At 39.2% G+C, this 13881-nt stretch overlaps 1 protein-coding gene across 4 annotated transcripts in view; it reads right to left on the bottom strand.

Annotated features, from left to right (window-relative positions):
• Positions 1–755: 755 nt before the first annotated feature.
• Positions 756–13881, bottom strand: part of NUDT5 (nudix hydrolase 5) — a 36975-nt gene continuing 23849 nt past the window's right edge. For 3 of the 4 annotated variants that reach the window (XM_043965247.1, XM_043965250.1, XM_043965249.1), the window contains 5 exons: positions 13071–13166; positions 11897–11998; positions 11035–11043; positions 10853–10906; positions 7364–7601 (listed from right to left, as the gene is read on the bottom strand). In XM_043965247.1, coding sequence (XP_043821182.1) covers positions 7492–7601; positions 10853–10906; positions 11035–11043; positions 11897–11998; positions 13071–13166 — 371 coding nt within the window. In that variant the 3' untranslated portion in view covers positions 7364–7491. Of the gene's footprint in view, positions 1017–7363; positions 7602–10852; positions 10907–11034; positions 11044–11896; positions 11999–13070; positions 13167–13881 lie in introns of those variants that run through there. The other variant, XM_043965248.1, reaches the window with a different exon arrangement.

Below are 13881 nucleotides of genomic sequence, written 5' to 3'. Positions count from 1 at the left end.
CCCACCCATGATGCATTAAGTGAAGACCAGCACAAGAAATGCCAAGATGGGATCCAGAGGCCTTTCTACACTCCAGGTGAATTCACTTCCAGCCTAGCCCTGTTCCTTCTTCTGATGGAGGATACCACAGCAGCACCCTGTGTCCTATGTCTCATGTATTATCCCATATCTTTTGTCCCAAAGTGTCTTTCTGAACCCTCCTCCTCCCAAACTGAATTTGCCTACAAAAATTGATTTTCAGGTACCTTTTGAGTTACTCACAGGGACTAGAAGCACTAGTTATGTCTGTCCTCCTTAGAAGGGCTCTTAGAATCCAGAGAGACCTCTCATCCCATCAGCAATAGGTAGTTACCCCAAATGTAATATGAGAGCTGGCTTCGAGTGGTAGGAAGAGCACTAGATGTGAACTCTAGTGCTGGCTCTCCTACTGACTCCTCCTCATCTTGAAACACCTTAGAACTTCCCCTCTCGGTTTGTTTCCTCAATTACAAAATAAAGGACTGATGCAAATAATATCAGCTCCTTTTCCAGCTCTAACATTATTTCAGAATTCTGCATGTTTTTCAAGTCTCCTCAATTGGATTGGTAGCATATTACAAAAGGGTGTTTTGTTTCTTATATATTAACTCCCACTCCCCACATATACAGGATGGTGTTATGCAGAATAGGCATTAAACACCACAAAGTTCTATGACTGATACATTTATTTGGTTGCCTGTCATTTGCCCGACATTGTGCTAGGAGCCAAGTAGGATGCAAAGGTTGTGTAAGACATTTCCAACTAATAAGGATCTTGTGATGTAGTAGAGGAAACAAAGCACGCGCAGATAACCCAATTAGAAAGAAAGTATATGAAAAATATTAAATGAGAGGCACAAAGTACATTGAGAATTCAGAGGTGAGAACAATCACTTCTGGATGGTGCTATCCTGGGGAGGCTTTAAGGAGGTAGTATCAGTTGAGCTGGACAAAGAAAGATGGGTAGAATTTCAATAGGAAGTAATGCAGAAGAGTACCTAAGGAGGGAAGAGTGGACAAGCATAGTTAATCATTCAATAGTCAATAAGTATTTATTAAGTGCCTATTACATGCCAGGCACCGAGCTAAATATTGGTGATACAAAGAAAGGCAAAAGATAATTTTTGCTCTCAAGGAGTTCACAGTCTAATGGGGGAGATAAAATGAAAACTACTACATGCAAACAAGATATATACAGGATAAATTGGAGATAGTTCATAGAGGGAAGACACAAGCATGAAGGGGGATCAGGAAAGGGTTCTAGTAAAAGATGCCATTTTAGTTAGGACTTGAGGGAAACTAGAAAAGCCAGAAGGTAGAGATGTGAAGGGAAAGTATTCCAGACAGGGAACAGTCAGTGAAAATGCCCAAAGTTCAGACATGTAGTGTCTTGTGCAAACAGCAAGACCAGTGTCACTGGATTAAAAGGTAAATGGCAGGGAATAATGTGTTAGAAGAGTGGAAAGGGAGGAGGGGGTTCAGGTTGTGAGTTCTGATATTAAATGAACAATTTTATATTTGATCCTGGGGGTGATAGGGAGCCACTGGAATTTATTCAATAGGCGGGTAATATGGTCAGATCTATACTTTATGAAAATTAATTTGACAGCTGAGTGGATGAACTGAGTGAGGAAACATTTGAAGCAGGGAGGCAGCAGGTTATTTCGGTAGTCCAGGTGTAAAGTAACGAGGGTCTATCTGTACCAGGGGGGGAGCAGTATCAGAGGTGAGAAAGGGGCACATGTGAGATGAAAGTAAACAGGACTTGGCAACAGATTAGATGTGGTGGGTTACAATGAGGAGTCGAAGATGATATCTAAGTTTAGAGTGTAACGATTGGAATGATGCCACCTGCTGGAGAGATACTGTAGGAAAGCTCTGCTATGAGGAGAAGGCCTCTGAGGGCAAGCCATGTGGTCAAGGTCCTTGGCGTCAGGAAGTGACGTTTGCTCATGGGTACTGTCTATAAAAGAGGCAAGGCTTGCTCTCTTGGTCTCTTTCTGGAGGACCTCGTGGGGAGAGGAGCTGGAGACATTGGCTCCCTGAGATAGACAGCTGAATCTAGGCCTTTCTCTCTCTCGTCACCAAATTCTTATTCTTTTTTTTTTTTTTTAAGTGAGGCAATTGGGGTTAAGTGACTTGCCCAGGGTCACACAGCTAGTAAGTGTTAAGTGTCTGAGGCCAGCTTTGAACTCAGGTCTTCCTGACTCCAGGGCCGGTGCTCTATCCACTGAGCCACCTAGCTGCCCCCCAAATTCTTATTCTTAATAAAGCTTAAAAGTCTAACTCTTGCTAAAGCTTATAATTTATTGGCGACCACTCATTAGACATTCTAGACAGACTAGCTAGAATTTTAGCCCCTTACAAGAGCCTAGGTGACTGTAAGGATGATGGACAGTAATAGGGAAGTTAGAAGGGGGAAGAATTTTTGGGGACAAGATGAGTTCAGATGAGTTTAAGATGTCTATAGGACATCTAGTTTCAGATGTCTTAACAGGCAGTTGGAGATGTGAGTCTGGAGGTTAGGGAAGAAGTTAAGACTGGATAAGTAGATCCGAGAATCATCTGCAATGAAATGATAATTGGATCCTTGGGGGCTGAGATTGCCAAGAGAAACAATATAGGAGAAAAGGGTCCAGGACAGAATTCTATAGGCCACCCACAACCAGTAGATGTGACCTGGATGAAAACCCAGTAAATGAGACAAAGAAGAAATCAGATACCTAGGAGGAAAACCAGGAGAGAGTAGTGTCACAGAATTCTAGAGAGAAGAGGGCCATTAAAGTGTCAAAAGCTGAGGGAAGGTCCAGAGGGAATGGAGAATTTTAAAAAGGTCATAGGGGCAGCTAGGTGGTGCAGTGGATAGAGCACCGACCCTGGATTCAGGAGGACCTGAGTTCAAAATATGGCCTCAGACCCTTGACACTTACTAGCTGTGTGACCCTGACCAAGTCACTTAACCCCAATTGCCTCACCAAAACCAAAACCAAAAACCAACCAACCAACCAAAAAAAAACCAAAACACAAAACACAAAAGGTCATAGATTTAGCAATTAAGAGATCACTATAACTTTGGAGAGAGCAGTTTCCATGGATAATGAAGTTAGAAACCAGACTATCGAGTTTAAAAAAAAGATTGAAAGGAAAGAAATGGAGGCACCTATTGTAGACAGACTGTTAAGGTTAGCCACAAAAAGGAGATGAGATATGGGATACTAGGTAGAAGAATGGATCAATTGATGGTTTTTTGAAGATGCAGAGACAGGGACATTTTGTAAATAGCAGAGAAACAGTCTTGTAGACGGGAAGAGACTGAAGTTAAGTGGGAATGAAAGGTGGGGCAATCTACTGGAGAAGAAGGGGTGGAATGTGATCACTTGCTCATGAAGAGGGTATGCCTTGGTAAGAAAGGCCACTCACTTCATGTGAGACAGGGATGAAGGAGACAGTGGCAAAAGGCATCTGGGTGATGTGATATAATGAAGGGAGGAGTTCTTGGTGAATGGCTTCAATTTTTCTCACTAAAATAAGGTTCTCTATAAGAGGGTAGGGAGAGGGGTAGCCATGGAAAGTTTGAGGGATAAAAAGGCTTTAAGGAATTGCTGTGGTTAGTGTAGTTAATCACAGAGGTGTAAAAGGATTGCCTTGAAGCATCATGAGAGGGCAGTTTCTATATGTAATATGTATTTGTAGTAGACCACTCACATAGTTTCATGATTTTATTTTTTAGGAAGATGGCAATACAATTTGGAATAGAAGTTACATGTACGAGAGTTGTAAGAGATAATACTGAAAAGATGAACATCATATAGGGCTTTAAAATCATTTTAGAATATATTCAAAGCAATGGGAAGCCATTGGAATTTTTTGAGTAGAGAAAGATGAATCTTCAGGAAAGTTCATCTACTGGTGTTATGCAAAACAGAGAAGGAAGAGAGGAGAGAAACCAGAGGACTATTGCAGTAATCCACAAGGGGAGGTAAAGATGGTATGAAGTGGGGTGGTAGCAATAGTAATGGATTATAGAGAATGGACAGAGTTTAGCAATTGATCAGAAGTGAAGAGACTGAAGAGATTGGTAGAATGGAGAAATTAAGAGGTGCTGATTTACTTTGGTATGTGTTGCAGAATAGAGTTGTTTTTGATAGTAGATTCGAAGAACAATGGGAAGGCCACTTGGAAATATCAAATATACAGATAGTGGTCCCTATTTGTTGAATGTGTAGATGGACTAGACGAAAGCTATCTTCTAGATCAATACTATGATCTGCTCCTGTCTAGTTTAAGCAGGTTGCTGGGGGTGGGGGCAAGGATGGTGGCCACTTCTTGTTTTTGTTTTTTTTTTTTTAGTGAGGCAATTGGGGTTAAGTGACTTGCCCAGGGTCACACAGCTAGTAAGTGTTAAGTGTCTGAGGTTAGATTTGAACTCAGGTACTCCTGACTCCAGGGCTGGTGCTCTATCCACTGCGCCACCTAGATGCCCCATGCCACTTGTTTATTCATTAATGATGGAAAATTTGTGTAGCACTGGTTACAACTTAGCAGCTCTTTTTCTGTCTCTGGGGGCAGCAACTAAAGTCGTCAGAGAACATTAGAGATAAAAAAAAAAACTTTATTGTACATAGAGGAAGGGTTGGTTCTCTGCCCATGAGTCCCAATAAAGGCAAGAGCAGCTTGTGTGAACTTCAAGGCAAGCTGTTCCCCTTTTCTGTTGCTTTTGCTAATGCTAACAAAATATCATCTCTGGATAGCTAACATCACCAGCATTTAAGCAGAGATTTGGTTGTGAAATAGATATGCCATACGGATGAGGTGGGCTAAAGAATCACAGAGGGCTCATACAAGATAGGAGCTACAACTACTCTCATTCTTTTATGATACATGGGCTTTTATAGGCCACCTGCTCTGGGAAGATTTTCCTAGCCCTCCCAAGTCAGTGTTTTCTTCCTCCTCATATTCCCCTCGGGTACTTGATATATTTATCTCCTTTGCCTCCATCCCTTCCCATGCCATCATCTGGGTTCGTGCTGCATCCCCTCTCTGCCCTGGACTGTAAGCTCCTTGGTGGCAGGGATTGTGTCATTTCTTTATTATTATTATTCCCAGTGTTTTAACACATAGCTTAATAAATGCTTACTAAAAATAAATTCCCATGAAAAGTGTCAATCACCATCTTACAGGGGATTGATTCTTGATAACCTTTCCAAGTGTCATTGTTCTAACTGCCCTTCCCAAAGTCAGTCTCATTTATGTAAGCCAGTATAAGCCAAATACTAGAAACAGGATATAGATCTTAAAAAAGCACATTTCCACTTATTAATTTTACTTTAAAATTTAGTAGAACTGGCCATCTTTAGTTCCATCAAAGGCTAGTTTGTCATCAAACCAGGAAAAATTATGAAATTTGGTCAGAGCAGGGAGAAAAAGTTAAATGTTGACTATTTGATTATCAATAAGTAGATTGTGTGATGTCCAACCGGACCCCAGGTTGGCTGCTGTAATACCTCTAACCTATTTGTTGCTTCAAAAGATACTTTGGGAATGGGAATCTTCCCAAGGTCTTCCTTATCCAAGGCCCAAGAAAACAGCTCCTTGAATCTCCTTGTGCCCTAGGGGCACAACTTTGGTTCATCAACATCGAATAATCTCTGAGGTCCTGAGAAAACAGGCAGAATACAAGGGGATAGGGGGAGAGGGGGACATGAGGTTTTATCAGGTTTCAGGTGCTTGCTCCCATTTTGATTTGGGAGATAACTTTGTCTGGCACTCTAGTCTCATGTGACGGAGCACTATACACCTAGGCCAGCTATCAGCACTTGACTGGGATTCCTGCAACTCTTTCTCAGTCATTTAACTCTACAGGTGAAATATGAATTATAAATCTAGTAGATCTATTTTCAAGGCAAGTCTCCAAAGCTGCTCTAAAAGATTGTGAAAACATGATAAGGGTATTAAAGGACTGAACTACCAAATGTGTTAAAAGACTGATGTTCCTAAGAGGGTGGGGATGGTAATCAAGGGGGGGGGGGAGAAAGGAATCTTTCTAAATGATGGCTAATATGACAATTAATGTAGGGACCTTTTATACTTTTATATTTATACAAGTTATTCATTCATGCTGACAAAATAATGTTTACATGGAGAGAAAAGGTACCAAGAGAAGCCAATTGGCTGCTGGGGTCTATCGTAGTCACTTTTTGCTAGTCCGGTAGCTATAGGAAAGGTTTATCAAATGAAAATAATACTATTGCTTCCCCCCAAAAAAAGTTGCCTGAATTCTTTCCATTCCAGCTCTTTGCTAACCCTTGTGGGAAGGCAGTATCCTCTGTGTAACTAAACCTGTTCTGGGTCACAGCTCACATCCATAGTTGATGGTTCTCTATAGAGGTGGCTTATAATGAGCACAAATAGCAATTGTTTTCTCTTCTGGCCAGAAACTTTGAAGGTCTTTTCCTTCTAGACTAATATTTTTGTGATGGTCAATTAGGCCATGTTTTGTCTTGATTCTTACCTAGCCATTAGTCATTGAATGGTATGGCCTGACAAACCGAGGCCCCAGAAAAACCTTAATTTAGAAAGGCCAAGGTCATCTACTGCAACCTGGCCATTGCCAGTCATCTTAATCTTTGTCTTGTCACTGGACTTCCATGACTCTGGAGGAGAAATCGAAGCTGATGACTTTGTGCCTCTCTGCCTCACTCCAATTTGAGCCAAGTCAAGACATCACCCCTCAGTGACGTTAATCTTCCTCTTTGAGAACAAAGGACAAACAACAAGTTGTCAGCAGTAAGGCCCGAATTAAAAGAGGATCAGAATTGAATAGTGTCAAATATTCTGCTTTCCAGAATCTAAATGTATCAAATTTATCTGCATACAGAGGGAGGAGTAGTTGGGTAATCAAGTAGTCTGGTAAATGGAGATAGTATTCCAAACACCAATTTTAAAAAGAACTCATAACTAGCTTTAAACTTATACATATGACACTTTAAGATTCAATTATGTTTACTGAGAACAAGAAGTTTCTTGGACTAGAAAAATTGTGTTGTGGGGGAGAGGACGGGAAATGTCATCTCTCTTTTGAAGGTCTGTTTTCATGTGGAAACTTCCACTTCTCTATAGGCTCTGTATTCCACAGTAATTTTTTTTTCCATGTAGTGTTTTTACAACTATAAGCTATGTGGATTTAGACATGACAAAGGAGGTTTATTCAAAACTAGTTGACTATGAATGGCTTTTAGATTTCTATATTTGTGTACTCCTTATTGAATAATTCAGAGTTAGCTTAATATAGAGTTCAAAACATCAGGTTATACTTCATCGATAATACAATTCCATCAACACTGTGTATATTCTATATTGCCTTTATTTTATGAAAAAGCTAATTCAAAACCTACATTAACTATATGAATACAAAGTCCAAACTGTGAGAGATTGGCCTAGTTTACAAAAACAAGAGGTGAGTCTTGGTCAGTTTCAGAATTTCAGGAATGGCACTTCAAAGGGTTTTGCATTGGCATGTTTCAGTGCCAAAGCATAAGAATAGACTCTGGCATCCACCTTGAGATGTTCATCAGCTACCAAGTCTAGAGGAGGCAAATAAAGCTAGTAAGAATACAGACAGACAATTGTCCCACCCCATCATATTACCATTCTTGAGACTATAGAAAAGGGAATACCAAACACGGAGGGTGTTTTAAGTGACTACACAATCAAGGATAGGAAGAATACAGATTCTTCAAAGGTTAAAAGGATACATCAAGTCTGATGGTAACTGTTTGCCTTGGTTAAAATACAAAACCTTTAAAAGAAGCTAAATCCCCTATAACCTTGGCATATTAGCCCTCAGACACTGCAGTGGACTTACATGACCATCATTCTACTTTGGGCCCTCATCACCTCCCTCTTGGTCTTACTGCAAAAGCCACTAGTTGGTTTTCCTGCTTTTAGTCTCTTTCCTTCAATTCCTTCCTCTATACAGCTGCCAAATTAATAAGACACAGGACTGAACTTGTTACTATATAATATATAATATATAATAGTGGCTCACTATTGCTTTAGAATAGCCTGGAATTTAGAAGCCTTCCCAATCTGGCTCCCATCTACCTTTCCAGACTTATTTAATTATTATTCCCCATCTTGTAGAGCCTAGCTCTTCCCCATGTTCCATCAGGCTAGTTTCCATGCTAGGAAAAGTAATCTCTAGCCATCTCCTAAGTGAAGTCTTTCCTGATCCCTGATCACTCCTTCCCTATCAAATTACTTTGTCTTTTTTCATCTATGTACACAAGAAAGCATGCAGGGTCTTAGAGGTGAGAGGCTGCTTCATTTTTGTTCTTGTATCCTTGGTGCTTTGCACACAGTAGGAATCTGAATAATGTTTGTTGAGTTGAATGATTCTGAATAGATCAAACATTGAGATGGTATAATATCTAATTTAGCAATGTCTTTCCCTGCAAAATTACTTTTAAAAAAATACTAATTAATAAACTGCTAGATGGGACAGGATTTACTTAAATCTACTCACAGAAGTATGAGGTCTTGGAGTCTTACTACATTAAGGCAATGGTTAGGGAGGATTGTTTTATGAGGATGGTCACCTTTTATGTAGGCTGCATTTCCTCAACTTCCTGCTCAAGAACAGGTTGAATGAATTAATGCTCTCCCTTTTTGTTTTTTACATAAGGGTCCTAGCCATAAATTGCTCTGGAAAAGGACCTGCCCTTTCACATATGGCAGGAGGCCTTTTTATGTGTGAATATTCAAGCATTCTGGACCTCCAGATTTAATTGTAAATATAAGAATCAATTAGAAATGGAAAAGATGGCCTTGAAGAATGTTTACCTTAAAAGGCAGAGGTTTTGTAATGGTAACAAACCTGAGACAAAACCATGTAAAGAATAGGAAAAAAACTAACATGTTTACTAGCAAATTTTAACAAAGGGGTTCTTTAAACCCATGAAAAGGTAGGAGTCATGAATGCTCAGTTTACTTGCTTGACTTTCTTGAAATAAAATATTTTTCTCAAATCTTTATTAAATCGTTCAGAAATAGAACTGAGGGCTTTAAAAAAATGGTTGAACAATAGAATTGCAGAATTGGAAGGGTCCTCTGTGACCTTCTAGTACAACTAACTGTACATATGGAGGAGGATTCTGTTGATTTTTATGAGACAGTCAATATAATCTTTTTTTTTGTGAGGCAGTGACCCAGGGTCACACAACTATTAAGTGTTAAGTGTCTGAGGCCGGATTTGAACTCAGGTACTCCTGACTCCAGGGCCCGTGCTCTATCTACTGTGCCACCTAGCTGCCTCTACAGTCAATATAATCTTAAGAGTAATTCACCATTTATGAAGCACCTACTATGTGCCAGGCACTGTGCTAAGCACAGAAAAAAGAGGCAAAAGACAGTCCCTACCCCCGAGTTCATAATCTAATTGGGGAGACAACATGCAAATAAAGATAAACAAAGCAAGCTTTGTGCAGAATAAGCAGTAAATAATTCAAAAAGGGAAAGCACTGGACTGAGAAAAAGAGAAACAGCAACATGGATAGTGGAAGAATGATGAGGGTGGTGCTCTGGCTCCACTCAGTCCTTTTACTGTGGGCAACTTTCTTCACTCCAAATATACAGCTGGCCATGTGTCTGAATTCTTCAGCCTCACTGCTTTAATTTAACCCTGACTAGAAGAGTTTGAAACCATTCGTAGCTGCTCAGGGGTCAGTTAAAGTTTTTTAAAAGTAGAGAAATGGAAAGTCTTTGTTAATAATGTCACAATTATCCCCCCCTTTATTGTTTTTCTTAAAAAACAAAAACAAAAACCCAAAAAACAAAACCCAAACACCAGGAAATGCAGAACAAATTTAAAGAATAACATAAGAACACTTCAAGGCATAGGTTGTCATTATGTAAAAAAAAGGAGCATTTCACCTTTAAAAAAGCTGATGACCCTGGGCAAGTTACTTAACCCTCACTGCCCCCCACCCAATAAAATACTTTAAAAAGGCTGATGTCCTCATCTTTGAAAAGGAAAAGTATCCATCTATATATCATGTGATTCAACAAAACAAATTTAATATGATAATAAATTTAGAGCTGAGAAGAGCCTTAGAAGTCATCTAGTCTCACTTTCTCATTTTCCAGATGAGGAAATTAAGGCTCAGAGGGGCTGAATGACTTGCCTGAGATCACAGTGGCAAAGGTGTGATTTGAACCCAGATCTGCCTAAAAATTCTATCACCCCCAGCACTGTACTGTGCTCTAAGGTTTTTCTTTTGAAAAAGAAAGAAAAAGTCCTCTGATTTGATAAACAAAGAACCAAGACTGACCATCCACCTGGGAATGGAAGTGGTAACATAGTCCCTTCTAATATGGCTGACAATAAAAATCGACATGTGGGGGGCAGCTAGATGTCGAAGTGGATAGAGCACCGGCCCTGGAGTCAGGAGTACCTGAGTTCAAATCTGGCCTCAGACACTTAACACTTGCTGGCTGTGTGACCCTGAGCAAGTCACTTAACCCCAATTGCCTCACTAAAAAAAAAAAAAAAAAAAATCAACATGTGTACAACACAGGGTGTCTCTGTCAGTGGGAATTCAGACTAAAGTTTTTTTTTTTTCCAAAAAAGAAAAAGAATATGTAATTATAGCACCCAATGTAAAGGAAAACAAGCAATGTTGCTTGAGTGCAATGATCAGATTTCTAGATATTAGATTTGAAGGAGGCTATACAAAGGAGTTTTGAGAATTATGTTCAGTAGACCCAGGTATGAGGGAGGAGAAGCAGTACAATCTAGAGATACAGGCACAGTTATTTGGAAGCAAGACTCTCTTACCATCAATTCTCTTCAGCAGATCATTCTTTGGTAAAGAAACTACTTCCACAAATTCTTAAAAAAAAACACACACACACACATACAAAGGTCAAAAGATAACAGCAACAATTATGCCTGTTAGCCAACTAGAATATCTGTAATAAAAATACTTAGCCATAGAACAGTCACTGGGAGTAACATACCTCCATCTCCTGAAAAAAAAACAAACAAAAACCAGAAGATTTAAAAAGTTTAATAAAAACTAGTAGTAACACATTGCAATATGATTTGGCAGAACAATGTGCAAAAAAAAAAAAGGAAATATGACAAGGGTCTCTATGTATCTATGATAGTATCTCACTATCATATGCTCCTAAATAACTTAGAGTGTTTTCTTTAATGTGCCTTTACAAAAACAGTTAAAGGACCATTAACATTTTTAGCCAAAATCATGGTCCCTGAAATGCTGCTACTAAAACTGAACTAGAGAGGTTGAAATATCAAGTACATGAGCTTGAAGCATGGTAAATACATATGTACTTTTAAGGTAATGAACTCCAAGAGACCATAATATTTAGTTATGAAATGGCAAAAAAAAAAAATCTTTTCTAGAAAAGAGAATTGCAAAGCAAAGAATTTCATAACCTCCTAGTGAATACCAATGTCAGAATACTGTCAGAGAAAACAGAAGTGTAGCTCTTTATACAGATTTAAGAAAACCATTACAGTATCTTACAACATATATAACTAAATCAGGTTAAGTGGCTAAACTAGAAAAACATTTCTAAGTATTTGTAACCCCCACATGTCCTGTGACTAAACTGGATCTTATTCTTTATAGAAATTTTGTACATATTATATGAAACTCTACACAAAATTTAAGTTGGTCAGAGAACAATTAAACAACCGTAAACAATAAATATACTGAATTAGGAAAGTTGTCAGAAGTCTAATAAAGTAGCTATGCAAGATTTTATTCTTTTAACTGGTTTGAAGTAGCTGGCATATTGCAGAATTTAGTACTGTTCTACCCATCACTTTAAAGAAGGGTGAATATAAACTCACCAAGCTTTGGTTTAGGTCTCACATTTTCAGCATCATCTCCATTAATCATCACAGTCACTATATGTGTGGTACAATTTGACAAACCTGGGTCCATGCATACAGCTAAGGAGGAAGAGAAAATGGGTTACTACATCATCCTCATCCTCCTCAAGTATAAAAGTCAAATGTCTCCCTTACCTAAAATTCTAGTAGGGACAAAACCCTCGAAACAATTTTTCACTAGTGTTATAAGCAACTCTGGAAAGTCACTTTGCTGATAGTAAATAGTAATAATTTTTGCCATGTAATTGTAGTGAAATGAAGGAAATTGTCTTCTTGTAGCCTTTAGTGAACAGTGTGGATGGGCATTTGTCATACAATATTTTTATGTACACTCACAGTGCATGCTTGTAAGACTATGAAGTAGCTATAGAAACTCACATTAAAGTATGGTCAGGGTATAAAATTTGCTTCAGTAGAATTGGGGTTGGTGACTTTAAATAAGGATAAGAAGGGAAAGACTGGCTGAAATCATGAGGCAACAAAATCCTTGGGTTTATCTACCTCAATCCTATCTCTCATTAGGGAACAAAAACAAACAGCAACAGTCTAGGAAAATCCCACTCCTGAAAGCGGAGTATGTTGGCAGGGCTCAGTGAAGAACCACTGGGAAGGTAAACTTAAACTGCACAGATCATCAGAATGGCCAAAGGGAATGGAAAAGTCTCCAGTCAATTTTTAAGTCTGGTTTGCTCAGTGTTGTAGCTGTTCCCCAACGTCCAAGGCTGCCTACTTGTTTAGATATACTTATATATCCTCCTAGTTAAACTTTTTTTAGAGAAAGCAACTCATTTATTCTAAGAATCTCTTTAAAAATGAGTTTTTCGGGGGCGGCTAGGTGGCGCAGTGGATAAGCACCGGCCCTGGATTCAGGAGTACCTGAGTTCAAATCCGGCCTCAGACACTTGACAATTACTAGCTGTGTGACCCTGGGCAAGTCACTTAACCCCCATTGCCCCACCAAAAAAACAAAAAAACAAAAAAAACAAAAAAAAAAAAAAATGAGTTTTTCTATTTGAAATGCATTTGAATTCTTATTTTAAAAAGTATCAATAGAGTTTAGAGTTAGATTTTGACTAGGTTTAAAAAAACCACCAAACCTGTCCCTAAACATTTCATCGATAATAATACAAACCTGGAGAACATTCAGCAACATCACCTTTGTAACCAGTTTCTTCCTCAAGCTCTCGAAGAGCAGCTGTCTCTGGGCTTTCGTTGTCGTCTATGAGACCTGTCAATCAAATGTTTGTTGTTCATATAACATTTCAGCTTCTAGGAGAGAGTGATCCTTCTCATGTAGTCTTTGGTATGGGGATTTTTTTGGGGGGTGGGGGGGGGAGAACAGTCTTTACATAAGACCCACTAGGGTGTAATCCTTTGATAGAAAGAGAAAGAAAAAAAATATAGTTTGACTAAGTTTTCTACAGATGTCATCTGTTCATTCAAATTGGCTCTTTCTCCTGAATGGTAATATACCACATGGAGTCAGTAAAGCCTACTGGCAAGGTCACTGAGCTGGTAATTAGGAGGTGTACGTTCCACTCTTGCTGCCTCTGACTATTTTACCTTAAGCACAGATATGTTGTGAACTGTTTCCTCATCTGCAAAACAGACTGTACTACCTGTCCTGCCCTTCTCCCTCACAGGGATATGGTGAGGGATCCTATGGAAGAGCCAATATGGCTGCCACCTGTGAGGGAGAAGAGAAGATAGTGAGCTGAGGGTTGGTGGACATAAGAACATTATTGTGGGATGTGAAGGAAGGGAATTGGGTTTGGAATAAAAGCATCAGGAGACATCTGGGACCGAGTGGGAACTACAGAATGGATAGAGCCTGAATTTATACACTCCTCACTCATACTAACAGCGCATGAAAAAATCTGCACTAAATAGAAGAAAAAATGGGGACTAGAGCAAGCAAAAGCAACAGCATAGGAGGAATCATG

This window comes from Dromiciops gliroides, chromosome 5, assembly GCF_019393635.1.
Source record: "Dromiciops gliroides isolate mDroGli1 chromosome 5, mDroGli1.pri, whole genome shotgun sequence".
Classification (NCBI taxonomy): domain Eukaryota; kingdom Metazoa; phylum Chordata; class Mammalia; order Microbiotheria; family Microbiotheriidae; genus Dromiciops; species Dromiciops gliroides.
This window is presented reverse-complemented; position numbering and strand designations above follow the sequence as displayed.